Genomic DNA, 27,978 nt, shown 5'->3' on the forward strand with positions numbered 1-27,978 from the left:
CTCCTGGATACACCTCAAGGGCCCCCCTTATCCAGATAGCATGACACCCATTTCATGTCTTCTCCCCTTCTGGTTACACCTGCCATGTACTAGACTCTCCACACTGCACAGTCACCTTATCTTCATTCAGGTGACAGCTCCTCACCCACAACTCCTTCCCACAGCAATATCCCTTCCTTGGTGGCCTGTAGATCACACTCTCCAGGCCCTGGGTCACCTCTTCCAGGCTCCCTGCTGGTGTGGAGCCTCCACCTTCTCCTCAAACCCTAATTACCCAATTCTGTGTCCCAACCCCCCCCACATCTGCCTGTCCCCCAGCCCGGCTGTTCATTCTGGCCCCCAACCCACTTCACTTCTGCCCCCAGCCCCTCCCTCAGTTCTGACCCTGCAGCCCCCACATCTGCCCCTCAGGGCCCCTCTGCTCCTCCTGCAGCTCCAGGGGTTCTTCACCCCCCGTCCCCCACCCATCCCTGGTGCTGCAGGGAGGGAGCTGGAGGGATTGCCAGAGATCATAGAGATCCACGTTTGTAGACAGGAGTCCTCCAGGGACATAGAGATAAGGCAGAGTACTGGATAGATGAGCATGTCCAGGTCATAGAGACTAGGATGATTGTGGCTAGAGAAGCCCATTTTTCCATTTCCCAGTGGGCTGGTCCCTCCATGTCTCAGTGACACCGTCTGACCCAGGATCCCCAGGGTCCTCCTGGAACAAATGACATTGGCCTCTCTACCTCGATCACTGAATGCGTTCTATGGTTTGACAGGCCAGAGACTGCACAGAGTGGAGACCAAAAGCAACCTCCAGGGTCATAGAGACTGCATGATAGGAAGTCTATAGGAAGAGGTCATAGAGACTGCACTTTATCTAAGGCTAGAGAGGCAGATTTCCCCCCAATTCAGTGTTCCCCAGTTCAATGTTCTCCCCCAACACTGTCTAACCCGCCCCCCCCCCCCGTGTCTTAGGGACACAGGCTGAGCTGGGATCCTGGCCCCACCCGGAGCCAGGGGTGGATTCTACCCCCAGGGACAGAGGACAGTGGGAAAGTGAAGATTGGGGCCTCGTCACCAGCATCGAAAAATGTCACCTGACCCCGGTCACAGTCCAGACACACCCGGATCCTGAGGGGGACCCAAAGCAGGGGCAGAGGGGTCTCAGGGGAGGTGAGAGCCTGGAAGTGACCCCCCCACAGCTCCACAGCCCAGATCCCCTCTGCAGGGCTAGGGTGGAGCCGTCCCTTCCTCCTCACTGACTCTCTAGCCACCCCCACAGCCCAGCATTTCCCACCCCACACCTCCACCTCCCAGCAATGTCTCCCTGAGGTGAATCCCTCACAGCCCAGCACACAGAGCGCAGTGTCAAATCTCTCAGGGTTGTCGGGCAGATTCTGCCATGTGCCTGCCCATCTTGCACTTTTCCCATCCTCAGATGGGACGAGTTCGGCATGAGCCGTGTCTGGATCCAGAGTCACATTCGCTGGAGGAGAGAGAATCAAAGCGTTAGGGGCAGAGCTCAGCCTTGGGAGAGGCTGGGACCATTCCTCACATTCCCGAGCTGCCCTGTTCTGGCTGGGACACGCCTGGATCCCAGGGAGCTGCTTCTGCCCTGGGCACCTGAGGCAGAGCAGAGCTGAGTTGTCATTAAAGTTTCTCAGTCTGTTTCTCTTAGGTTTCAGCTCCTGCTCCCACTGCTGGGGCTGCTCCATTCCCAGTGGCAGAGACACAGCAAGGAAGGTGTCAGAAGCTTTTAGTGCGGAGGGAGCAGAAAAGGCAGATACCAGCTATAAACCCCAGAGGCAGTGGCTTACTGGGGGGGACAGGCCCCCGGGGCGCTGGTCTGCTGGTGGGAAAGGGTTGGCCCTTAATAGGGGGCAGGGGATGCAGGAGACTATGGGTCACAGAGCCTCCTGCACCTTCCATCCCCCAGTAAGGTTTGGCCCGGAACTCACTTGCCCGCCACTGCAGCCCCGCACTGTCTCAGGCTGGCAGGGGGTGAGACCATCACCGTGTGATCTGCCCCCAGGCTGTGGGGCTGCAGCAGGAGAGGCGGGCACCGGGCAAGTGTGGGGAGAGGAGGGTGGCGGAGCAAAGCCTTTGTTTGCAGCCCCCTCCTCCCCCTGCAGGTTCAGACCCCCCTTCCGAGGGCAGCTGGGGGTGTCACACCTGGACCCATCTTGCTGTACACGAGGGAGGGCACCAGGAGGGGGGTGGGCAAATGTAGGCTTGGCCCTCAGGCGCCGGAGACCCTCCCTATGCCACTGCCCAGAGGGAAGCTCCTTCCCCTAACTGCATCCTCCACTCTCAGGCCAGGGAGCAGAGAGGAAGATGCAGCATTGGGACAGCACCAATAAAGAGCAGAGAGCAGGAGATGGCATTGGGTGGGGTAACCCCATCCCCAACCCAGAGAGAAGGGGGGAGGGGGACCAGCATCAGAGGAAGAGCATCTCCTCAATCCAGGATGCAGTGAGCAGCTCCAATGGGAGAGCCCAGCCCTGCCCAGAGGAAAGGGAGGACGTTGGAGAAGAGCGATGGGGAGACCCCCCTGCACTGGGGTAAAGGAGAGGGATGTGTCAGCCCCCAGGGGCGAGAACTCTGTTCTGGGGCTGCTCAATGCGAGTGTTTGTTCATCAGCGTGGGCACGAAGGCAGCACTGAGGTTGGTGTTAGGATTGTTTGTGTGACTTCAGCTTGGGATCCCTGTAGCATTTCATGTGTTTATTTTTAGGGCTCGGTGTGTCCTGGCTGGTGTCGGTTGGTTTTTAATTTTATCAGCAATGTCATGAAAATGTTTTCATGGGAATTTTTTGATAATTTAAAACTAATCTTCACCTGCAATCTTGCCCAGTCTGAGTAATCCTAGGGATTCCCTTCTTTTTGTCTCCGGTGCAGACGGCAGAGTGTCTGGAGGGGGAAAGGATAAAAGGGATGAAATTTCAGGGTTTCATATTTATAACAGCATTCCCACCTGTGTATATATATATGAGTTAACTGTGTTTTCATGATGACAGAGAAACAGACAGAGAGGCTGAGAGATACACTCGGGTATTTAATAGAAACTATTCTGAAACCATCTCTTTCCTCTCTCATTCATGCATCTCCCACCAGTGGAATCAATATCCATGAAACCTCACAACCATCCCAGGAGAGACAATCTGTAAGAGATTTACTTTTTCTTCCATTATTTCAGACTCCATTTGGTTTGTCTCATTATTTACTCCATTTTGTCATAACCTGGAGTCCTAGACCCAGATCATGCAAAGAGTTTGGCATAAAAGTAACTTTACCCACTTTGGTCCCTTTGACATTAACAGAATGTTACGAGTTTGGAAAATCAGAGCTTGACTTGTAAGCTGTTGGGTCTGTTTATTTAGCATCTTTACAGAGAGCAGCACGATGGGGCCCTCGTCCTCCAGAGGCGTAAATGTGAATAATAATAAAATAATTTTGTCAATGTGAAAATTGAGGCAGAGGGAAGTTTGGCTCAATGGTCCAGATTCACCCTGTACTGGCAGGAGGAGAGAGGGAGGCAATTTGTGACTCTGCTGTTCAGTGGCTGCAGGGGCCGGTGCAGACCTTGGCACAGCATGAGGAAGTTCTGAAGCCAGCCAGAGTTGCGTCCCTTGTACAACGGCCCCCGTGTTTCTTTGCCAGCGTGCAGAGTGTCAGAGGCCCAGCTTTACACTGCCCACATCCGTCTATCCCTCGTCCACCCCCTCCCTCTTCCACCCTGCCCTTACTAGAATCATAATATTCTGAATCACAGAAGATGAGGGTTGGAAGGGACCTCAGGAGGTATCTAGTCCAACCCCCTGCTCAAAGCAGGGCCAACCCCAACTAAATTATTCCAGGCAGGGATTTGTCAAGCCTTAAAAACCTCTAAGGATGGAGATTCCACCACTTCCCTAGGTAACCCATTCCAGTGCTTCACCACCGTCCTAGTGAAAAAGCTTTTCCCCATATCCAACCACAACCTCCCCCACTGCAACTTGAGACCATTGCTCCTTATTCTGTCATCTGCCACCACTGAGAACAGCCTAGCTCCATCTTCCCTTCCACCTCCCTTCAGGGACTTGAAGGGTGCTATCAAATCCCGCATCATTCTTCTCTTCTGCAGACTAAACAAGCCCAGTTCCTTCAGCCACTCCTCATAAGTCATGTGCTCCAGCCCCCTGATCATTTTTGTTGCCCTCTGCTGGACTCTCTCCACATTCTTCCTGTAGTGGGGACCCCAAAACAGGGCACAGTATTCGAGATGTGGCCTTACCAATTCTAAATAGAGGGGAATAACCACTGCCCTCGATCTGTTGGCAATGCTCCTACTAATGCAGCCCGACATGCCATTATCCTTCTTGGCAACAAGGACCCCACTGTTGAATCACACCCAGTTTCTTGTCCACTGTTACCCCAGGTCCTTTTCTGCAGAACTGCTGCTTAGCCAATTGCTCCCCAGTCTGTGGCAGTGCATGAGATTCTTCCGTCCTAAGTGCAGGACTCTGCCCTTGTCCTTGTGAAACCTCATCAGATTTCTTTTGGCCCAATCTTCTGATTTCTCTAGGTCACTCTGTATCCTATCCCTCCCCTCTTGCCCCCGCAGCTCAGTGTCATCTACGAACTTGTGGAGGGTGCAATCCACCCCATCCTCCAGATCATCAAGGAAGATGTTGAACAAAACCGGCCCCAGAACCAATCCCTGCAGTCATGCTCTGCTGTTCTGTAGTTGGGAGAGAGAAACTCGGGTGTTCCAAATTTGGTCATTTTGCTAAATTTGGGCCTTAATGTGATGACCTTTGGTAAGTCATGAATTAATGTGACACATGCTGATGCCTGGGCCCCTGCCACATGAGCTCCATTTGTCTGCTTGCCACTACTTGTTGTATTAAGTATTGAGAATTGCTACATTGGGTCAATTCTTATTCATAAGTTTGGACAGACCAAGACGGTGAGTTTATACTGACTGACTTGGCTTTGGACTGGTTGGCAGTTTGCTTGGTGTAAGGGAAATGTTGCCTTCAGTGACCTTGTTATGAAGTGATGTGTTCAGAAGTCTGTGTGTGGGACAGAGATGTTCTGGTCACACAATGTGCACAGACACAGACACCCAAATGTACGGTCTAGGAGCAATTAGCAAAGTCCAAAAACCCCTCTGCGGAGGAAGGGTCAGAGTGACCTATGCATAATCAGTGGTAATAGACCAATCAGAAAGGAGAACAATAACATGAAAATAGTTTGCACAGCAGAAGCCCTGCCCATTACCAGGTTCAGGCATGTGCAGTGTGTGAGTGATGTCAGACACTTAATATTCATAACACGCACAGATGAGTGGGAAAGAACTAATACATGTATCATTTGGATGTGTGTCATATGTCAGACATTGTCAGGGGTTGTTGGAGCTTCACAGGTGAAATCCACCGGGACCCACCGATGCCCCAGGAGAAGGTAACTGGCCAGTACGTCTGTCTGTATGTCTGTCATTTCTTACTTTAACAGTCAGTGTAACTGCAAGGCATGCTTTTCATACAAAAAGAGGATTTGAATTAATCAACCTGAGATACTTGCACCCTGTGTGGTGTTCTCACCTGACAATTAAATAGAAGCATAATCTAGTTCTGAACCAACTGGCCAGAGCCATTCTCCTCCCACAGTGTCAGGTCTCATCAGGAGCATTTCCACCCATCTAAGAGGGGCAGTGCAGGAACTGAGATGCCAGTCTCTCAGCTCCCCTGGCAGGTGCCTGCTGGGGGACCGGCTACCCGAGAAGATCCTGGTGGGATGCCCCACTCCCCAGCCAGAGCCAGGGGAAGTCACCAGTGACACCTCCCCTCCATCCCTGCAACTGGGGGAAGCCACCCAGGACTTCTTACCCCAGGAAAGTGGAGTCCAGCTAACCTGGTTTCTCACTCCCACCCCCCTAGCCCACCAACAACACTGTACTGTAGGCCAGCCCTCAGAGGCTTATCCCAGTTTTCCATCCTAGATCCCTTCTCAGTACCTTTGAATTTCCTCAGAGTCTCTATTAGGGTAACAGTTTTCTGGGAGAAATCACTGAGTCCCTTTTCCAGTTCAGGAGAAATCTCCTCTGGCTGCTGGAACTTCCCCTTCTCACACCTGGACACAAACAATTTCACATGGTTATATTGCACTTAGTGACTCTTTTTACTTCTCCCAGCCTCCGAGAAGGTGCAACACAGGCCATGGCTGTGCAACCTTCTCCCCAAAGGACCCATTCATATTCTTCAACCCTGGCCTGTAGAGATCAGCTCTGGTGATAAAAGGGGAATTGAGTCTCTCTCTGTCCAATTTCCTACTTGGCCTCTATACTCTGATGGATGGAGCCCTGCACAGGGACATCTAGCAGATATCCATGGGTTTGCAGGGCTCTACTGATGGACAGAAGGTTCCCATGTTAGTTGTTGTAAAAATTTGACCACTAGGAACTAAACTGATACACCAGCTTCCCTGTCTGCAGCTTATTCCACCCAGGTCTCCAAACAGTCCTCAGGGGGGAAAAACTCTCGATCACTGCTGCCCTGGGCTGAATGGTAACCAGCACCGCAGCAGGGAAAGGCCCATATTCTGTCTCCACAGTCGTGGGGTAGCCTGTTCCCCTGGGATGCGTCTCTACAAAATACTTTTGATCAGTCTTTACATGGAATGGATAATTCCAGAGTCTTCTATAAAAGGGTGAGAACCTCAGGATGAAGTTGAAGTTTATCAGGGAGAATTTTATCCACAGTGTGACTTTCCCCACCCATTTTGGTGCAGAGCCCTGGAGAGATGCAATGCTAACATCATCTCCAAGCTCTTTCTCAGCGTTGTGAAGTGTGAGGGGGAGTGAGAGAGAGCCACGTACCTGCTCAAGGTGCTTCTGATATCCTAGAGGAGAGAGAGAGAAGGAATATTAGTCCCACCTGACATACACTTCAATTCCAAAGAAAGGATTTAGCAAGTATGGGGAAAAGAGGCCATGTCCCGGACCCAGGGCCATGGATTCCCTGAGCTAATGGGGCTTTTCCATCTTTAATATCAATGTGTCTGTGAGTCTGCCAAGAACAATAATAAATCACATGTCAAAAATGCACACACTGAATTATACTGAGATCTCTGTGACCATGCCCATGCACGGGACTCCCGTGCCCATGTTTTAGGAGCTCTCCTGTCCCTGTGCTGGATATGGAGTGCTTCTAACTCAGTCTCACCTGCAGGAATTCACTTGCTGGCTTCTGATACTTCCCCTCTATGTCTCTGATCAGCTCAGTGAGATGGGACATCTCCGCAGAGAGTATGTTCATATTTTCAGTTTGTATCTTCAGAATCTCCTCGTCCAGCTTTAGAAGCTGGGCCAGCAGGAGTTTCTCTTGTTCCTCCAGGAACTGCCGCAGTTGCTGAAATTCAGACACAATTTTTTCCCTCTCGGTTTGTGTCTTTCTCTGTAAAAGAAAATATTAAAAAAATAGGGAAAGGGCTGGTCAGGGACATGGGTGGATTCTGGGGTCCCTTCATGGATTGTTGAGTGTGCAGGAGGAGAATGTCTTTGCAAATTCATCATCTGCCACTGAAAAAGACCCTCTGGTTACTAGAGAGGATTTTCTCATATCCTTTGTCTTGGCCACTTGGCCTTAGAATCTCAAACCCTTGGCCTCAGAATCTCAGAAAGGGATGTTTCCATGTCTGATGTGGTTCAAATGGTGTATTCTCTATGGCTTTGGAGATGCAGATCAAAAGCAATAGGAGGCAGGACTAAACACTATAGCTGGGTGACATTTTCTGCACTAAAATTTTTTCCAGGGAAACTGCAGATTTGTTAACACTGAAACAATTCATTATTTCCTGCCAATGTCACCCAGTTGTCCTGTTACGAAAACAAATAGATGAAAATTCAAAACATTTTCTTTTTTTCATTTTTTTCCAGGATTTTAAATTTTAAATAATTTATTCTTAGAAAATTTCCTTGTTTTTTAATATAATTGTGTATATGTTTAAAAGAAAAGGTCAAAACTGAAAGAAAACATTTTGATTTTGTCAAAATTAAACATTTCACTTGAGTAAGAGAATGTCAAATTTGTGATTTGCTGACAATTTTATTTAAAAATCATTTTTTGGTTCAATCCAATGTATTTTTTTTATACCAACCAGTGAAAAAGATCTGTTATTTTCCCCGCTCTACTCAGAGCCACATTGACAGAGAAAGCTGGGAAGATAAACAAAGAATGAAACTAGGGACAGGATTTTTGAGGCCCTCTGTATTTGGATGTATGTGCACATGTACATCCACACCCACCCACACGCACACACACACACACACACACACACACACACACATACAGAGCATCCCAGGATCATGAAGCAATGGACAAAAGTCCACATTCCCGAAGGCCACAAAGCACTCATTCACAAGAGTGAAATGTCAAGGAAATAACCTGTAATAAATGATAAACTGCAATTAAAGAGAAACAGACTGAAGAAATAAGAAAATAGTAAGGACTATAAAACAAAACATCTGGATAGCATCCTAATGAATGACAGAAATGGAGAAATTGTCAGAGCGCAAAGAGCCTGTAAGTCAGAACGGAGCAGAGGGATAATTGTTCCATCAAGAAACCAGTACATCAGATCCAGGAATACATGTCTTTATTTAAGATGAAAATCAAAACATTGAACAAAGATTGCACAAAAGGATTCCTCAAGATATAACAAAACCGTCTCAAAACTCTGGGCTTACAGAGGCCAAAAACTGAGAAACTGAAGAGTGAACATGTAAGGGTAGGGTTTTGTTCTAGTGCATTGGATTAAAATCAAAATTCTGTTATTTCATAAATAGAAATTGTTCCCTATAAAATAGTAGTTAATAGTTAATATACAGTAGATAGGAATAATAGTTTACAGTAGTGTAGGGCAGTGATTTTCAATGTGTGATCCATGGGTCCCTTGGGGGTCCGTGGACTATGTCTAAGGGGTCTGCAAAAGACTAAGGCTATGACTACACTGAAGGCGGCAAACTGATCAATGTATCCAGATCGACAGAGTGGAAGTGGAGACCCAATCAATTGACCCAGGAGTCGACGCTATTAATCCACCTACACCGAAAAGAGTAACGCTGCGTCGACAGGAGGGCATTTCCCGTCAGCGCAGCGAAATGAAGACACCGCAGTAAATAGAAGTTAGGAAGGCGACGGGAGATACACAAGCTACTCTATGTGGCCTGCGTATCTCCCATTCACTGCCGTCAAATATCATAGCAAGTGTAGAGATAGTCTTAGACTGAAAACTAACTGAGCATATTCAACTATCTATACAGACACTAGATTTCCACAGGGGTCTGCACCTCCATTCGAAGTTTCCAAAGGGATCCGCAAATGAAAATAATTGAAAACCTTCATGGTGTAAGACTAACTAGTAATTCCTGCTAAAACAACCAATTTTGATTTACTTGTGATTATTCCCCACGTCACTGATTTCTGCTGCACCCCCAACTGATTGAGATAAACAGAATTGAGTCTCTAGATTGCCGCTGCCTCTCCTTATTGCTCAGATTGAGAATGACCCTCTATGCAGCTCGTTACAAATGCAGGTTAACAATGATGATCACCTACCAGATTTTCCTGGCCTCTCTTCTTGCTGCTCTCTTGAAATTCCATGAGTCTTGCTCTCTCTTCCCTCAGTTTCTTCAAATGGGCCTGAATCTTTTCCTGAAGAAACAGAAAATGATTTGAGTGATGTTAGTTTTATTTTTAGGGTGAGAGTGGGGATGATCTTTTCTGACACAAACAAACAAACACCACTGGTGACTGGAAAATCCAGTGGGTTCATCATATCAGTTATACCAAGGAAGTGGAGTCATATTAATGGACACTGGGAGTGTTTTATTTTCAGGCTTCTTGAAATTGTTTGACCTGGTTTCTCCATTGATTGACACCAACATGACACTGACGTCAGATCCTGGGATTTTCCTTTCACCGTGTGAAATATCCTGTTTTTGGGAAGGTTTTACCAACAAGGAGAGACAAATCCCAGGTGCCACTAGGGCTCAGAATATGGGCTGGGATTCTCCAAGGAGCCCAACTCCCACTGAATTTCAGCCCTGAACTGCTGGGAATTGCACCGGTTGGACAGAACTGGGCTGAGCAATAGGACAAACCCTGTTAGACGTGTTGACTTTTGGCAGGAATGTTTGGCGTTTGCCCTCGTACTGTCCTGGACCCTTCCAGTGGCAATGCTGCCTGGGTAGCTATTCCCCAGCTCCCATCAAAGCTCCCGGAAGCAGGGGGTCCTAGAGATTTCAAAATGCCACGCTATGGAGAGCAGCCTAAGGAGAATGGAACCACTTTCGCTGGTTCTTCAGACTGACACAGCTCAGCACCGCCCAGGGTTAGTTTTCCTGCAACCCAGTCTAATCCCAGTGGTATCTGGCATGGACCTGCGCTGTGTGGAGCCCTTCTGTGCATGTACTCAAGGTGCTGAGGGTCCACACAGCGTTTAGCCTAGTGATCTCCTCTAGTGCAGGCCGGCATCTGAGTTTAACCCTTCATGGAGCAACACAGGAGTTCAGAATCCCTGTGGGAAGCACCATCTCCTGCTGGGCCTGGGCAGTTTATCAAAGCACCATTCCCTCCAAACGGCCTTGCTGAATATTTTTCAGTGCTTGTGCAAATGCATCATGGTCTTGTGGTCAGGACACTGATGAGAGGCTTATTAGCCTGGGTTCTATTCCCAGTTCTGCCAGTGACCTGCTCAGTGACACTGGGTAAGTCAAGTCCCCTTTCTGTGTCTCAGTTTCCCCTCCCACCCTCGGTCTATCTTGTCTATTTAGACTTTGGCCTGCTCAGGAAAGGGATAATCCCAAGGAGAGGAGCAGTTCGAACATGGTGTTTATATTGTTGGGAGGTGGTGGAATTGGAGAGGGGCAGAGAAGAGGGTCTTTCACTACCCAGGACACCATGTATAGGAGAGGAGGGCTTCTTCCCCCCCTCGCTCCAGCATGTAAGCGTTAGGACATTTATGGAGGGCCACACTTCACCTGCATGAGCCTTTGGAGGAGTTGCTGAAAAACCTACATAGGCCTGAAATCCTGGGATGAGGCTCATCATGTGGCTGCCTGGGGCTAAAGAAAATCCGAATGCTGGGGAAGGTGAGTTTCCCGAGGCTCTGGCTATAAAAATAATGCTCAGTCATACCTTGAATTCTTTAATCGCTTCCTCTTCAGGAACGACTGTGTGATTCTTGTGTTCCTTGGCTCTGTCGCACACCAGGCAGATGGGGATTTTGTCCTCTTTGCAGAACAGTTTTAGAGGCTCCCTGTGTTTCTCACACAGTCTTTCTGTTTCTTGTTCCCTCCCTGGCTGCAAGGTGAGTTCTCTGGCTAGTTCCACAATATTCTTGAGCTTCCTGTTCGGCTTGAGGTTCCTCTGGGGACAGGTCTCTCGACATTGAGGGCAGGAGATGGTTGTACTGAATCTCGCCCGGCACTGAGTGATGCAGGCTCTGCAGAAATCGTGATTACAATCTAGAGACACCGGATCATTAAAATACTCCAGACAGATGGGACAGATCGCTTCATCCTGGAGAGTTTTTGCTGCTTTCGCAGCAGCCATGGCTACTTGTGCAGTAAAGAGATGAGATGAGAGAAAGGAAATGGAGTTTTTAGTTTCCCTTTCTTCTCAGAAATGGCCTGGGCTGAAACTTTGCCCAGTCATTGGGTGTGTCCTTTCTGGTGGGTCTGATGTTGTTTGTTTTTGTGAAATTGTGAGGAACCTTTGAATGAAGTGTGATTACTGCAAATTGACACTAAGTCCTCCAAAATGTTGCAGATACCTGCAACCTGTCCTGTTTAGTCACTCGTAAAAATTAGAGCTGGTCAAAAAAATTTCTAATGGAACAATTTTTCTGTCCGAAAATGCCATTTTTTTTTAAATCAAAACTTTCCATGGGAATGTGTTCACCTCAATGATTTTCATAAAATGAAATATTTCAAAAGGTTAAAATGTTCCACTTTGGCTTTTTAGTTTGAAACAGCTTTTTAAAAAAAATTATTTTATATTACATGATCGATTATAATATAAAATGAAAAAGTCAAAATCAGAATATAACGCAACAATTCCCCCCAAATTATGAATTTTTATTTAATGTTGCAGGAAGATTTTTCTTCCCATTCTGATTCAGTACAAAACAATAAAAATGGGATTTTTATTAAATTTCATTCAATTGCAGTAAATTTTATTACATTTCTTTGAATTGCAGTGTAGACATTGCTCCTAGGAGAGTGTGCTAACCACAGCTGAATGCTCCTATTTTACTCTGTTTAATTATATGGATCCTGTAGATTCAGATGACAAAATTTGGAGAATAAAATTTATTTCTATCTTAACTTTGTCATGAGGGTATTTGATTTCTATGGCTCTGGATAAAGGCAAAGATTGAGGAATGATTAAAATAAAACAAAAGAATTAAGCGATACTTTTCCCTGCCAAAAAAGAAGCAACTACATCGTCCTGCTGAAATAAATCTGTTAGGAACCTTCAGCTGCCAGGGAATAGAAGGAAATTTGCAGTAAAGTAGCCAACTCACATTATCAGCTGCATATTATGCTTCCTTGTGTTGCCGCAGCATTTCTTTCTCAAACCAAATTGTTAACACTTTTTCTTTAAATACACACGCAGTCTGATTGGTTAGAAAGCTGAAGTTCAACGCTGTAGAATGCTTTTCCGAATCACAAAAGGACTTTCTTTCTTTGTGTCCAAATTTAAAATAGAAATTTCACACCAATAGCAGATTGTGACAGGAACGCCCCCATCTGTCATCATTTGCTGCCCTTGGACTAGAGCAGGAAGAAAGGTATAGGTAGGACAACTGTGATAGGTCAACCCCTACCATCACAATGTGCTACCCCTGGACCAGGGGATGGGGAAAGATAGAGGTACCGCCACACTGTGACAAGCAGATCCCTATCATCACAACTTGCTGTCCCTGGACAGCAGATGGGTAAAGGTGACAGGCAGCCAGTTGTGATGGGAATGCTACCTCTGGACTATGGGATGGGGAAAGGCAAAGGCAGCCAATTGTTAGATATTAGTAACCACGACCAGTAGCAAACTGTGCAAGCAGCAGTTTGTAATGTCCCTCTGGCCAGGAGAGGGGCAGCGGGCAGCACTCGTGACAGAGGGGACTTGAGAGGGTTTTACTTGGGGTCCAGTGATGGGTTCATTCACTCCTACAAATAACCCGAGGAACCTGGTGGCCCAGCACGGACAGCTACATGAGCTGGGCTAGGGGAGCAGAGCTTGTATAGTCCAGGGGCAGGGCTGGTAGCCAGCGCGCCTGGTGTGGAGATGAGAGACCAGCGCTGACAGACTGCTCCCTGCTCCAGTCTCCTACCACAGCACAACCACACTCGCTGTCCGTGTTGTCAGGATCTAAGTCTGTCATTGGGGTTTGTATCAGTATTTCGGCCTGGGTGTTTGCCTGAGATGGTAAATTGTGCCTGCTTTGGGGCCTGCGTGCCGGCCTGAAAGCTAAAGCTTTTGAGATACACGTTAGCAGAGAACAAAGACCTCGTGTGTTTCTTTTCCCTACCCGCAACCAAACGGGTTTTCTTTATGTCTGTGGAAAAGACAAGGGATGTCGTTAAAATGTTTCAAGGCGCAGTGGGCGTGTGATGTACGAATGCACAAATGAGGAAAAGCTCTGACTCCTTTTCAAGACCGATGCCAGAGCAAGGCCAAGAAACCAGCTGGGGAAGCGAGGAAGGTGAAGGGGGTGTTAAAAAGAAACATAAACCTAGGGCCATAAAGTGACCATGGCCAAGATCTAACCTCGCTCACTGCCCCTCCCAGCTATACAAAAGTGGCTGTACTAAAGCCCCCAGGTCTAGACCCCTCCCAAACAGAAAATGACCATATATTGGAAGGGGTGGTACCGAGGGTGGGGGCACCCTGCAGGTATAATTAAGGCTCTTAAGAAGAAAAAGAAGGTGAAAGGGGACTCTGTCGGCATACAGAGCCGTAGTCAGGGGCAGGGCAGGTCTATGGGCCTATAGAACTCTGGTTGGAGGGGAAGAGAACTCTATCAGCATATAAAAAGATAAGCCCAACTGGTGTGAAGGGCTTGGAGGTACAGTTATGGTTCTGAGCTTGGTCCGTCATGGATTGCCTGCAGCTTGGACTCTGGACTGTTGTTTTCCAGCTGACTGTGTCTGGGACCTGAGGCCGGGAAGCCTAACAAGTGTCATCGAGAAACTTATCCCCTATTTCTCCAGGCTCCAGCCAGCTTATGTAGGACCAGGATCCCTCACTCCCGTGTTGCAGGTGATACTGGGGACTGTCTGGAATGATCCCTGTTATTGAAATAACAAATAACACAGGATCTTTTTCAGGGGATAAGGCAACAAGCCACGTTTATTGTGAATATCCAAACCTCCAGCCTTCATCTTTCTGTCCCATTTTATAGGAAAAAGATCCCATGTAAGTCTATGGGCTTTGCTCTGTCATGCTGCATCTGCATTTGGTGTGATCCTTAATCACCCACATTGTTGCAAGCCTGATCAGATTTTGTTCTTTGAAGTGGGAGCTGACTACCGGGCGGGAAGCAGGTGGCTGCCACCTGGCTTCCCCAGAAGTTGGCGGCTGCTGCCTGCCTCCCTTCACTGGGTTTTTTGCTGCGTACCCCCCTGCCTGTGTCTCACAAATGTGAAGTGTTGCTCTGAAAGGTACCAAAGTGCAAATACTGTCCATGAAGCATGGGGTGAAATTAATGTTACAGTTTTACTTTCAGAAACATTTTATAGATCTCCATCTCCCTCTCCCGTTCTCTTTCCTTCTCCCTTTTTTTTTTCATTTCATCCAGTTTTACACATTGTTTTCTCAAGCACTCATTTTCCCAGTTTATTTCTCTGAATCTCCGTAGCTCTTCTCTAATCCTTGTCTCAGATAATCCCAAATCAGGTCCCCAGTTCTCTCTGCTGAATTTATCCCCTCCCCTCTCTGTGTCCAATGAGCTTTTCCCTTCTCAGGATTGTTTTGCTTTCACTCTTCCCATTATAGCTCCCTCCACCTCCCCCCCCGGCTTCTCTCTTTACTCATTTTATTTTATTTTCACCTTTTCCCATTTCATGTCTTCTCTCCCTTCTGGTTACACCTGCCATGTACCGGACTCTCCACACTGCACAGTCACCTTATCTTCATTCAGGTGACATCTCCCCACCCACAACTCCTTCCCACAGCAATATCCCTTCCTTGGTGGCCTGTAGATCACACTCTCCAGGCCCTGGGTCTCCTCTCCCAGGCTCCCTGGTGGTGCGAAGCCTCCACCTTCTCCTCAAACCCTAATTACCCAATTCTGTGTCCCGACCACCACCACATCTGCCTGTCCCCCAGCCCGACTGTTAATTCTGGCCCCCAACCCACTTCACTTCTGCCCCCAGCCCCTCCCTCAGTTCTGACCCTGCAGCCCCCACATCTGCCCCTCAGGGCCCCTCTGCTCCTCCTGCAGCTCCAGGGGTTCTTCACCCCCCGTCCCCCACCCATCCCTGGTGTTCAAGGGAGGGAGCTGGAGGGATTTCCAGAGATCATAGAGATCAGCCTTTGTAGACAGGAGTCCTCCAGGGACATAGAGCTAAGGCAGAGCACTGGGTAGATGAGAATGTCCAGGTCATAGAGACTAGGACGACTGTGGCTAGAGAAGCCCATTTTTTCATTCCCAGTGGGCTGTTCCCTCCATGTCTCAGTGACACCGTCTGACCCAGGATCCCCAGAGTCCTCCTGGAACAAATGAGATTGGCCTCTCTACCTCAGTCACTGAATGCGCTCTATGGTTTGACAGGCCAGAGACTGCACAGAGTGGAGACCAAAAGCAACCTCCAGGGTCATAGAAACTGCATGATAGAAAGTCTATAGGAAGAGGTCATAGAGACTGCACTTTATATGAGGCTAGAGAGGCTAATTTCAGGGTTCCCAGTGCAATGTTCCCCCCCATCACTGTCCCCCCACACCTGCACCTGGTGTCTCAGGGACACAGTCTGAGCTGGGATCCTGGCCCCACCCGGAGCCAGGGGCGGATTCTCCCGCCAGGGACAGAGGCCAGCGGGAAAGTGAAGATCGGGGCCTGGTCACCAGCATGGAAAAATGTCACCTGTCCCCGGTCACAGTCCAGACACACCCGGATCCTGCTGGGGACCCAGCGCAGAGGTAGGGGGGTCGCAGGGGAGGTGAGAGCCTGGAAGTGATCACCCCACAGCTCCACAGCCCAGATCCCCACTGCAGGGTTAGGATGGATCCGTCCCTTCCTCCTCACAAACTCTCTGGCCAGCCCCACAGCCCAGCATCGCCCATCCCCCACCTCCACCTCCCAGCAATGTCTCCCTGAGGTGAATCCCCCACAGCCCAGCACACAGAGCTCAGAGTCAAATCGCTGAGGGTTTTCGGGCAGATCCTGCTGCGTGCCTGCCCATCTCACACTTTTCCCATCCGCAGACACGAAGAGGTTGGGATGAGCCGTGTCAGGATCCAGAGTCACATTCGCTGGGGAGAGAGAATCCGAGCGTTAGGGGCAGAGCTCAGCCCTGGGGGAGGCTGGGACCATTTCTCACACTCCCCAGCTGCCCTGCTCTGGCTGGGACACGCCTGGATCCAGGGAGCTGCCTCTGCCCTGGGCATCTGAGGCTGAGCAGAGCTGAGTTGTCATTAAAGTTTCTCATCAGTCTGTTTCTCATAGGTTTCAGCTCCCTGCTCCCCCTGCTGGGGCTGCTCCATTCCCAGTGACAGACACAGCAAGGAAGGTGTCAGAAGCTTTTAGTGCGGAGGGAGCAGAGAAGGCAGGTACCAGCTATAAACCCCAGAGGCAGTGGCTTACTGGGGGGAGGCAGGTCCCTGGGGCGGGCATTGGGCTAGCCCTTAATGGGGGGCGGAGAACGCAGAAGGATCTATGGGGCACAGAGCCTCCTGCACCTTCCATCCCCCAGTAAGGTTTGGCCCGGAACGCACTTGCCCACCACTGCAGCCCCGCACTGTCTCAGGCTGGCAGGGGGTGAGGCCACCCCCTTGTGAGCAGGCGCTGGGCTGTGGAGCTGCAGTGGGAGAGGCGGGCACCGGGCAAGTGTGGGAAGTGGAGGGTGGCGGAGCCAAGCCTGTATTTGCGGCTCCTCCCCCCCCGCAGGTACAGACCCCCCTTCTCAGGGCACCTGGCGGGGAGTCACACCCGGACCCCTCCTGCTGTATACGAGGGAGGGCGCCATATGGGGCGGGGGGGGGGGCCCAAATGTAGGCTTGACACTCAGGCGCCGGAGACCCTCCCTACGCCATTGCCCAGAGGGAAGCTCCTTCCCCTAACTGCATCCTCCACTGTCAGGCCAGGGAACAGAGAGGAAGCTGCAGCATTGGGACAGAGCCAATAAAGACCAGAGTGCAGGGGGTGGCATTGGGTGAGGTAACCCCAGCCCCAGCCTAGAGAGAAGGGGGGAGGGGGGCCAGCATAGAAGAAGAGCATCTGCCCAATCCATGAAACAGTGAGATGCTCCAATGGGAAAGCCCAGCCCTGCCCAGAGGAAAGGGAGGATGTTGGAGAAGAGCGATGGGGAGAACCCCCTGCACTGGGGTAAAGGAGAGGGATGTGTCAGCAATCGGGGTGAGAACTCTGTTGTGGGGCTGCTCAATGCGAGTGTTTGTTCATCAGCGTGGGCACGAAGGCAGCACTGAGGTTGGTGTTAGGATTGTTTGTGTGACTTCAGCTGGGATCCCCTTAGTATTTCATGTGTTTAGTTTTGGGGCTCGGTGTGTCCTGGCTGGTGTCGGTTGGTTTTTAATTTTATCAACAATGTCATGAAAATGTTTTCATGGGAATTTTTTTAAAATTTAAAACTAATCTTCACCTGCAATCTTGCCCAGTCTGAGTAATCCTAGGGATTCCCTTCCTTTTGTCTCTGGTGCAGACGGCAGAGTGTCTGGAGGAGGGAAAGGATAAAAGACATGAAATTTCAGGGTTTCATATTTATAACAGCATTCCCACCTGTGTATATATATATATATATATATGAGTTAACTGTGTTTTAATGATGACAGAGAAACAGACAGAGAGGCTGAGAGATACACTCAGGTATTTAATAGAAACTAATCTGAAACCATCCCTTTCCTCTCTCATTCATGCATCTCCCACCAGTGGAATCAATATCCATGAAACCTCACAACCATTCCAGGAGAGACAATCTGTAAGAGGTTTACTTTTTCTTCCATTATTACAGACTCCATTTGGTTTGTCTCATCACTTACTCTATTTTGTCATAACCTAGAGTCCTAGACCCAGCTCATGCAAAGACTTTGGCAGAAAAGTAACTTTACCCACTTTGGTCCCTTTGACATTAACAGAATGTTACGAGTTTGGAATATCAGAGCTTGACTTGTAAGCTGTTGGGTCTGTTTATTTAGCATCTTTACAGAGAGCAGCATGACGGGGCCCTCGTCCTCCAGAGCCAGAAATGTGAATAATAATAAAATAATGTTATCAATGTGGAATTAGAGGCAGGGGGGAGTTTGGCTCAATGCGCCAGATTCACCCTGTACTGGCAGAAGGAGAGAGGGAGGCAGTTTGTGACTCTGCTGTTCAGTGGCTGCAGGGGCCGGTGCAGACCTTGGCGCAGGCTGGGGAAGTTCTGAAACCAGGCAGAGTTGTGTCCCTTCTACAATGGCCCCCGTGTTTCTTGGCCAATGTGCAGAGTGTCACAGGCCCAGCTTTACACTGCCCACGTCCCTCTATCCCTCGTCCACCCCCTCCCTCTTCCACCCTGCCCTTCCCAACCCCCTCCATTCCCAGACCTCTCAGGAACACTCCTAGTGCCTGCAGCTGCTGTGGGGGAGGCTCCTGTGCTGGAGGGATTCCTCACGCTGTGGGAGGGGCTTTCTCCTTCCCCACAGCCCCTTTGGCCCAGACTAGCTGCCATACGGGACCAGAGCACAGTGATAGGCTGGGACCGGCTTTATCAAATGGCCTTTAATGGTGGGTCTAGATTTTGAGTGTCGGTCTTTACGCACCTGGGGCCTGGTTCTCAGAGGGGTTGGGAACCTGAAGTTCCCACTGATTCTCTTTGCAGATGTGAAGGCTAAACAGCTCTGGAGCACTAGAATAATAATATTCTGAATCATAGAAGATGAGGGTTGGAAGGGACTTCATGAAGTATCTAGTCCACCCCCCTGCTCAGAGCAGGGCCAACCCCAGCTAAATTATTCCAGCCAGGGCGTCGTCAAACCGCACCTTAAAAACCTCTAAAGAATGGAGATTCCACCACTTCCCTAGGTAACCCATTCCAGTGCTTCACCACCATCCTAGTGAAAAAGCTTTTCCCAATATCCAACCACAACCTCCCCCACTGGAACTTGAGACCATTGCTCCTTATTCTGTCATCTGCCACCACTGAGAACAGCCTAGCTCCATCCTCCCTGACACTTTGTTTCAGGTAGTTGAAGGCTGCTATCAAATCACCCGTCATTCTTCTCTTCTGCAGACTAGTCCAGATCCTTCCGTCACTCCTCATAAATCATGTGCTCCAGCCCCTGATCAGTTTCTTTGCCCTCCGCTGGATTTTCTCCACGTTCTCTCTCCACATTCTTCCTGTAGTGGGGGTCCCAAAACTTGGCACAGTGTTCGAGATGCGTCCTCACCAATACTGAATAGAGGGGAATAACCACTGCCCTCGATCTGTTGGCAATGCTCCTACTAATGCAGCCCGACATGCCATTATCCTTCTTGGCAACAAGGACCCCACTGTTGACTCATACCCAGTTTCTTGTCCACTGTTACCCCAGGTCCTTTTCTGCAGAACTGCTGCTTAGCCAATTGCTCCCCAGTCTGTGGCAGTGCATGAGATTCTTCCGTCCTAAGTGCAGGACTCTGCCCTTGTTCTTGTGGAACCTCATCAGATTTCTTTTGGCCCAATCTTCTGATTTCTCTAGGTCACTCTGTATCCTATCCCTCCCCTCTTGCCCCCGCAGCTCAGTGTCATCTACGAACTTGTGGAGGGTGCAATCCACCCCATCCTCCAGATCATCAAGGAAGATGTTGAACAAAACCGGCCCCAGGACTGACCCCTGCAGTCATGCTCTACTGTTCTGTAGTTGGGAGAGAGAAACTCGGGTGTTCCAAATTTGGCCATTTTGCTAAATTTGGGCCTTAATGTGATGACCTTTGGTAAGTCATGAATTCATGTGACACATGCTGATGCCTGGGCCCCTGCCACATGAGCTCCATTTGTCTGCTTGCCACTACTTCTTGTATTAAGTATTGAGAATTGCTACATTGGGTCAATTCTTATTCATAAGTTTGGACAGACCAAGACTGGGCGTTTATACTGACTGACTTGGCTTTGGACTGGTTGGCAGGTTGCTTGGTGTAAGGGAAATGTTGCCTTCAGTGACCTTGTTATGAAGTGAGGTGTTCAGAAGTCTGTGTGTGGGACAGAGAGATGTTCTGATCACACAATGTGCACAGACACAGACACCAAATGTACGGTCTAGGAGCAGTTAGCAAAGTCCAAAAACCCCTCTGCGGGGGAAGGGTCAGAGTGACCTATGCATAATCAGTGGTAATAGACCAATCAGAAAGGAGAACAATAACATGAAAATAGCTTGCAGAGCAGAAGCCCTGCCCATTACCAGGTTCCGGCATGTGCAGTGTGTGAGTGATGTCAGACACTTAATATTCATAACACGCACACATGCGTGGGAAAGAACTAATACATGTATCATTTGGATGTGTGTCATATGTCAGACATTGTCAGGGGTTGTTGGAGCTTCACAGGTGAAATCCACCGGGACCCACCGATGCCCCAGGAGAAGGTAACTGGCCAGTACGTCTGTCTCTATGTCTGTCATTTCTTACTTTAACAGTCAGTGTAACTGCAAGGCATGCTTTTGGTACAAAAAGAGGATTTGAATTAATCAACCTGTGAGACTTGCACCCTGTGTGGTGTTCTCACCTGACAATTAAATAGAAGCATAATCTAGTGATGAACCAACTGGCCAGAGCCATTCTCCTGCCACAGTCTCAGGCCTCACCAGGAGCATTTCCACCTATCTAAGAGGGGCAGTGCAGGAACTAAGATGCTGGTCTCTCAGCTCCCCTGGCAGGTTCCTGCTAGGGGACCGGCTGCCCCAGAAGTTCTGGGTGGACTGCCCCACTCCCCAGCTAGAGCCAGGGGAAGTTGCCAGTAACTCCTCCTCTCCCTCCCTGCAGCTTGTGGAAGCCACCCAGGAGTTCTCGTCCCAGGGCAGTGGAGTCCAGCTACCCCAGTTTCTCACTCCCACCCCCTCCCCAGCCCGCTCCCCACCAATAAAACTCTGTACTGTAGACCACCCCTCAGAGCCTTATCCCAGTTTTCCATCCTAGATCCCTTCTCAGTACCTTTGAACTTCCTCACAGTCTCTATTAGAGCAACCGTTTTCTGGGAGAAATCACCGAGTCCCTTTTCCAGTTCTGGAGAAATCTCCTCTGGCTGCTGGAACTTCCCCTTCTCACACCTGGACACAAACAATTTCACATGGTTATATTGCACTTAGTGACTCTTTTTACTTCTCCCAGCCTCTCGGAGCAACACAGGCCATGGCTATGCAACCTTCTCCCCCAAAGGACCCATTCATATTCTTCAGCCCTGGCCTGTAGAGATCAGCTCTGGGGATAAAAGAGGAATTGAGTCTCTCTCTGTCCAATTTCCTCCTTGGCCTCTATGCTCTGATGGATAGAGCCCTGCACAGGGACATCTAGCAGATATTCATGGGTTTGCAGGGCTCTACTGATGGACAGAAGGTTCCCATGTTAATTGTTGTAGAAATCTGTCCACTAGGAACTAAACCGATACACCAACTTCCCTGTCTGCAGCTTATTCCACCCAGGTCTCCAAACAGTCCTCGGGGGGAAAGACTCGATCACTGCTGCCCTGGGCTGAATGGTAACCAGCGCCCCAGCAGGGAAAGGCCGATAGTCCATCTCCACAATCATGAGGCAGCCTGTCCCCCTGGGATGTGACGTCTCTAGAAAATACTTTGCACTGAATGGATAATTCCAGAGTCTTCTATAAAAGGGTGAGAACCTCAGGATGAAGTTGAAGTTTATCAGGGAGAATTTTATCCACAATGTCACTTTCCCCACCCATTTTGGTGCAGAGCCCTGGAGAGATGCGATGCTAACATCATCTCCAAGCTCTTTCTCAGCGTTGTGAAGTGTGAGGGGGAGTGAGAGAGAGCCACGTACCTGCTCAAGGTGCTTCTGATATCCTAGAGGAGAGAGAGAATATTAGTCCCACCTGACATACACTTCAATTCCAAAGAAAGGATTTAGCAAGTATGGGGAAAAGAGGCCGTGTCCTGGCCCCAGGGCCATGGATTCACTGAGCTAATGGGACTTTTCCATCTCTAATATCAATGTGTCTGTGAGTCTGCCAAGAACAATAATAAATCTCATGTCAGAAATGCACACACTGAGTTATACTGAGATCTCTGTGACCATGCCCATGGCTATGCATAGGACTTCCATCCCCATGTTTTAGGATCTCTCCTGTCCCTGTGCTGGATATGAAGTGTTTCTAACTCAGTCTCACCTGCAGGAATTCACTTGCTGGCTTCTGATACTTCCCCTCTATGTCACTGATCAGCTCAGTGAGACGGGACATCTCCACAGAGAGTTTGTTCATATTTTCAGTTTGTATCTTCAAAATCTCCTCGTCCAGCTTCAGAAGCTGGGCCAGCAGGAGTTGCTCTTGTTCCTCCAGGAACCCGCGCAGTTGCTGAAATTCAGACACAATTTTTTGCCTCTCAGTTTTTGTCTTTCTCTGTAAAAGAAAATATAAAAAAAAAAAAGAGGGAAAGGGCTGGTCAGGGACATGGATGGAATCTGGGGTCCTTTCATGGAGTGTTGAGTGTGGAGGAGGGGAATGTCTTTGCAAATTCATCATCTGCTACTGAAAAATACCCTGTGGTTACTAGAGAGGATTTTCTCACACCCTTTGTCTTGGCCCCTTGGCCTTAGACTCTCACACCCTTGAGCTCAAAATCTCAGAAAGGGATGTTTCCATGTCTGATGTGGTTCGAATGGTGTATTCTCCATGCCCTTGGAGATGCAGATCAAAAGCAATAGGAGACAGGACTAAACACTAAAGCTGGGTGACATTTTCTGCACTAAAATTTTTTCCAGGGAAAGTGCAGATTTGTCAGCACTGAAACGTTTCATGATTTCCCGCCAATGTCAGCCAGTTGTTTTGTTACAAAAATAAATAGATGAAAATTCAAAACATTTTCTTTTTTAATGTTTTTTTCCAGGATTTTAATTTTTAAATGATTTATTGTTAGAAAATGTCCTTGTTTTTAATATAAGTATGTATATTTTGTAAATAAAAGGTCAAAACTGAAAGAAAACATATTTATTTTGTCAAAATTAAACATTTCACTTGAGCAAGAGAATGTCAAATTTGTGATTTGCTGAAAATTTTATTTAAAAATCATTTTTTGGTTCAATCCTATGTATTTTTTTATACCAACCAGTGAAAAAGTTCTGTTATTTGCAGACAGGTGGGAAGAAAAAAAAGAATGAAACTAGGGAGAGGCTTTTTCAGGGCCTCTGTATTTGGATGTATGTGCACACGTACATCCACACGTTCTCTCTCTCTCTCTCTCTCTCTCTCACTCACTCACTCACACACACACACACACACACACACAGAATCCAGGGATCATGAAGCAATGGCCAAAAGTCTACATTCCCCAAGGCCACAAAGCACTCATTCACAAGAGTGAAATGTGAAGGCAGTAAGCTGTAATAAAAGAGAAACTGCAATTAAAGAAAAAGAGATTTAAGAAATAAGGAGGGTGTGAGCGGTTGTGTAAATAAGGAAATAGTAAGGACTATAAAACAAAACATCTGGATAGCATCCAAACGAATGACAGAAATGGAGAAATTGTCAGAGCACAAAGAGACTGTAAGTCAGAAATGAGCAGAGAGATATTTGTTCCGTCAAGAAACCAGTGCTTCACATCCAGGAATACATGTCTTTATTTAAGATGAAATTCAAAACATTAAACAAAGATTGCACAAGAGGATTCCTCAAGATATAAGAAAACAGTCTCAAAACTCTGGGCTTCCTGCCAAAAACTGAGAAACTGAAGAGTGAACATGTAAGGGTAGGGTTTGGTTCTAATGAATTGGATTAAAAGCAAAATTCTGTTATTTCATAAATATAAATTGTTCCCTATAAAATAGTAGTTAATAGTTAATATACAGTAGATAGGAATAATAGGTTACAGTAGTGTAGGGCAGTGGTTTTCAGCGTGTGATCCAGGGGCCCCTGGGGGTCCGTGGACTATGTCAAATGGGTCCGCAAAAGCCTAAGGCTATGACTACACTGATGGCGGCAAACTGATCGATTTATCCGGATCGACGGAATGGAAGTGGAGACCCAATCAATTGACCCAGAAATCAACGCTATTAATCCACCTCCACCAAAAAGAGTAACGCTGCTTTGACGGGAGGGCATTTCCTGTCAGTGCAGTGAAATGAAGACACTGCGGTAAGTAGAAGTTAGGAAATCGATGGGAGATACACAAGCTACTCTATGTAGCCTGCGTATCTCCCATTCACTGCCGCCGAATATTGCAGCAAGTGTAGAGATAGTCTTAGACTGAAAACTAACTGAGCATATTCAACTATATATACAGACACTAGATTTCCAAAGGGGTCTGCACCTCCATTCGAAATTTCCAAAGGGATCCACAAATGAAAATAATTGAAAACCTTCATGGTGTAAAACTAACTAGTAATTCCTGCTAAAACAACCAATTTTGATTTACTTGTGATTATTCCCCACTTCACTGATTTCTACTGTACCCCCAACTGATTGAGATAAAAGGTATTTGGGCCTCTAGATTGCCCATGCTTCTCTGTATTAATCTGATTGAGAACGACCCACCCTGCCCTCCATCCGGCTCGTGACAAATGCAGGTTAATAATGATGATCACCTACCAGATTTTCCTGGCTTCTCTTCTTTTTGCTTGCTTGAAATTTCACGAGTTTTTCTCTCTCTTCCCTCAGTTTCTTCAAATGGGCCTGAATCTTTTCCTGAAGAAACAGAAAATGATTTGAGTGATGTTAGTTTTATTTTTAGGAGTGAGAGTGGGGATGATCTTTTCCAACACAAACAAACACGCTACCGATGACTGGAAAATCCAGTGGGTTCATGATATCAGATATGCCAAGGAAGTGGAGTCATATTAATGGACATGGGGAGTGTTTTATTTTCAGGCTTCTTGAAATTGTTTGACCTGGTTTCTCCACTGATTTACACCAACATGACACTGAGGTCAGATCCTGGGATTTTCCTTTCGCCATGTGAAATATCCTGTTTTTGGGAAGGTTTAACCAACAAAGAGAGACAAATCCCAGGTGCCACCAGGGCTCAGAATATGGGCTGGGATTCTCCAAGAGCCAAACTCGCACTGAATTTCAGCCCTGAACCACTGGGAATTGCACCGGTTGGACAGAGCTGGGCTGAGCAATAGGACAAACCCCGTTAGACATGTTGATTTTTGGCAGCAATGTTTGGCGTTCGCCCTCGTACTGTCCTGGACCCTTCCAGTGGCAATGCTGCCTGGATAGCTATTCCCCAGCTCCCACCAAAGCTCCCGGAAGCAGGGGGTCCTAGAGATTTCAAAATGCCACGCTATGGAGAGCAGCCTGAGGAGAATGGAACCACTTTGGCTGGTTCTTCAGAATGACACAGCTCAGCACCACCCAGGGTTAGTTTTCCTGCAACCCAGTCTAATCCCAGTGGTATTGGGCATGGACCTGCGCTGTCTGGAGCCCTTTTGTGCATGTAGTCAAGGTGCTGAGGGTCCACACAGCGTTTAGCCCAGTGATCTCCTCTAGTGCAGGCCGGCATCTGAGTTTAACCCCTCATGGAGCAACACAGGAGTTCAGAATCCCTGTGGGAAGCACCATCTCCTGCTGGGCCTGGGCAGTTTATCAAAGCACCATTCCCTCCAAACGGCCTTGCTTAATTATTTTTCAGAGCTTGTGCAAAGGCAGCATGGTCTAGTGGTCAGGGCACTGATCGGTGGCTTATTAGCCCTGGGTTTTATTCCCAGCCCTGCCAGTGACCTGCTGAGTGACACTGGGTAAGTCAGGTTCCCTCTCTGTGCCTCAGTTTCCCCTACCATCTTCGGTCTATCTTCTCCATGTAGACTGTAGGCTACTCAGGAAAGGGATTATCCCAAGAAGAGGAGGAGTTCAGACATGGTGTTTATATTGTTGAGAGGTGGTGGAAGTAGGGAGGGGGCAGAGAAATGGGTCCTTCACTGCACAGGACACCATGTATGGGGAAGAGAAGAGGAGGGTTCTTCACTCCAGCATGTAAGCTTTAGGACATTTATCGAGGGCCACACTTCACCTGCATGAGCCTTTGGAGGAGTTGCTGAGAAACCTACATAGGCCTGAAATCCCGAGAGGAGGCTCAGCACGTGGCTGCCTGGGGCTAACGAAAAGCCGAATGCTGGGGAAGGTGAGTTTCCCAAGGCTCTGGCTATAAAAATAATGCTCGGTCATACCTGGAATTCTTCAACCGCTTCCTCTGCAGGAACGACTGTGTGATCTCTGTGCTCCTTGGCTCTGTCGCACACCAGGCAGATGGGGATTTCATCCTCTTTGCAGAACAGTTTTAGAGGCTCCCTGTGTTTCTCACACAGTCTTTCTGTTTCTGGTTCCCTCCCTGACTCCAAGCTGAGTTCTCTGGCTGCTTCCACAATACTCTTGAGCTTCCTGTTTGGCTTGAGGTTCATCTGCGGAAAGGTCTTTCGGCATTGAGGGCAGGAGATGTCTGCATCGAATTCCTTCCAGCACCTGGTGATGCAGGCTCTGCAGAAATCGTGATTACAGTCTAGAGACACCGGATCATTAAAATACTCCAGACAGATGGGACAGGTCGCTTCATCCTGGAGAGTTTTTGCTGCTTTCGCAGTAGCCATGGCTGCTTGTGCAGTATAGAGAGGAGAAGAGAGATAGGAAATGGAGTTTTTAGTTTCCCTTTCTTCTCAGAAATGGCCTGGGCTGAAACTTTGCACAGTCATTGGGTGTGTCCTTTCTGGTGGGTCTGATGTTGTTTGTTTTGTGTGAATTGTGAAGAACCTTTGAATGAAGTGTGATTACTGCAAACAGACACGAACTCCTCCAAATTGTTTCAGATACCTGCAACCTGTCCTGTTTAGTCACTTGTAAAAATTAGAACTGGTCAAAAAAATTTCTAATGGAACAATTTTTCTGTCCGAAAATGCCATTTTGTTGAAATCAAAACTTTCCATGGGAATGTGTTCACTGAGATGATTTTTATAAAATGAAACATTTCAACAAGGTTAAAATGTTCCCCTTTGGCTCTTTAGTTTGAAACAGCTTTTTTAAAAAAATTATTTTATATTACATGATCAATTATAATATAAAATGAAAAAGTCAAAATCAGAATATAGCACGACAATTCCCCCACAAATTTTTATTTAGTGTTGAGGGAGGATTTTTCTTCCCATTCTGGTTCAGTACAAAAAAATAAAAATGGGATTTTTATTGAATTTCATTAAATTGCAGTGTAGACATTGCTCCTAGGAGAGTGTCCTAACCACAGCTGAATGCTCCTATTTTATTCTGTTTAATTATATGGACACTGTAGATTCAAATAAGAATTTTTGGAGAATAAAATTTATTTCTATCTTCTGGTCTTTAACTTTGTCATGAGGGTATTTGATTTCTATGGCTCTGCAAAAAGGCAAAGATTGAGGAATGATAAGATAAAATAAAATAAAAGAATTAAGCAATTCTTTCCCCAGCAAAAAAAGAAGCAACTACATTGTCCTGCTGAAAGAAATCTGTTAGCAACCTTCAGCTGCCAGGGAATAGAAGGAAATTTGCAGTAAAGTAGCCAACTCACATTATCAGCTGCATGTTATGCTTTGTTGTGTTGAAGCAGCATTTCTTTCTCCA

The 27,978-nt window shown here is 47.7% G+C and overlaps 2 protein-coding genes across 3 annotated transcripts; both read right to left on the reverse strand.

Annotated features, from left to right (window-relative positions):
- Positions 1-959: 959 nt before the first annotated feature.
- On the reverse strand, positions 960-11,584 carry LOC137160114 (zinc finger protein RFP-like). Its single transcript, XM_067558559.1, has 7 exons — positions 11,168-11,584; positions 9,587-9,682; positions 7,193-7,423; positions 6,847-6,869; positions 5,986-6,101; positions 2,826-2,897; positions 960-1,474 (listed from the first exon to the last, which is right to left on the reverse strand). The coding sequence occupies exons 1-7, from the start codon at positions 11,582-11,584 to the stop codon at positions 960-962; spliced, it is 1,470 nt and encodes a 489-aa protein (XP_067414660.1).
- Positions 11,585-15,989: 4,405 nt separating this feature from the next.
- On the reverse strand, positions 15,990-27,000 carry LOC137160120 (zinc finger protein RFP-like). 2 transcript variants are annotated; one of them, XM_067558567.1, is made up of 7 exons: positions 26,559-27,000; positions 24,979-25,074; positions 22,564-22,794; positions 22,218-22,240; positions 21,372-21,487; positions 17,863-17,922; positions 15,990-16,504 (listed from the first exon to the last, which is right to left on the reverse strand). In XM_067558567.1, exons 1-7 carry the CDS (start codon positions 26,973-26,975, stop codon positions 15,990-15,992), a joined length of 1,458 nt encoding a protein of 485 aa, XP_067414668.1. In that variant the 5' UTR covers positions 26,976-27,000. The 2 variants fall into 2 exon arrangements, with proteins under 2 accessions (XP_067414668.1, XP_067414667.1); XM_067558566.1 differs by lacking the exons at positions 15,990-16,504; positions 17,863-17,922; positions 21,372-21,487 and having other exon boundaries at positions 21,798-22,232.
- Between the last annotated feature and the right edge of the window lie 978 nt (positions 27,001-27,978).

The sequence above is a fragment of the Emydura macquarii genome, unplaced genomic scaffold, assembly GCF_026122565.2.
Source record: "Emydura macquarii macquarii isolate MOO-44397 ecotype Brisbane River unplaced genomic scaffold, CSIRO-AGI_Emac_v2 contig_2140, whole genome shotgun sequence".
In the NCBI taxonomy this organism is placed as follows: domain Eukaryota; kingdom Metazoa; phylum Chordata; order Testudines; family Chelidae; genus Emydura; species Emydura macquarii.

Coding starts and splice junctions, on each gene's coding strand:
- LOC137160114 (XM_067558559.1), bottom strand. CDS start 11,584: ATGGCTGCTGCGAAAGCAGCAAAAACTCTCCAGGATGAAGCGATCTGT. Junction 9,683..11,167: donor AAGCGATTAAAGAATTCAAG/GTATGACTGAGC, acceptor CTGTTTCTTCAG/GAAAAGATTCAGGCCCATTT. Junction 1,475..2,825: donor CAGACTGGGCAAGATTGCAG/GTGAAGATTAGT, acceptor TCTCTCCTCCAG/CGAATGTGACTCTGGATCCA.
- LOC137160120 (XM_067558567.1), bottom strand. CDS start 26,975: ATGGCTACTGCGAAAGCAGCAAAAACTCTCCAGGATGAAGCGACCTGT. Junction 25,075..26,558: donor AAGCGGTTGAAGAATTCCAG/GTATGACCGAGC, acceptor CTGTTTCTTCAG/GAAAAGATTCAGGCCCATTT. Junction 21,488..22,217: donor ATCAGAAGCACCTTGAGCAG/GTACGTGGCTCT, acceptor GTTTGTGTCCAG/GTGTGAGAAGGGGAAGTTCC.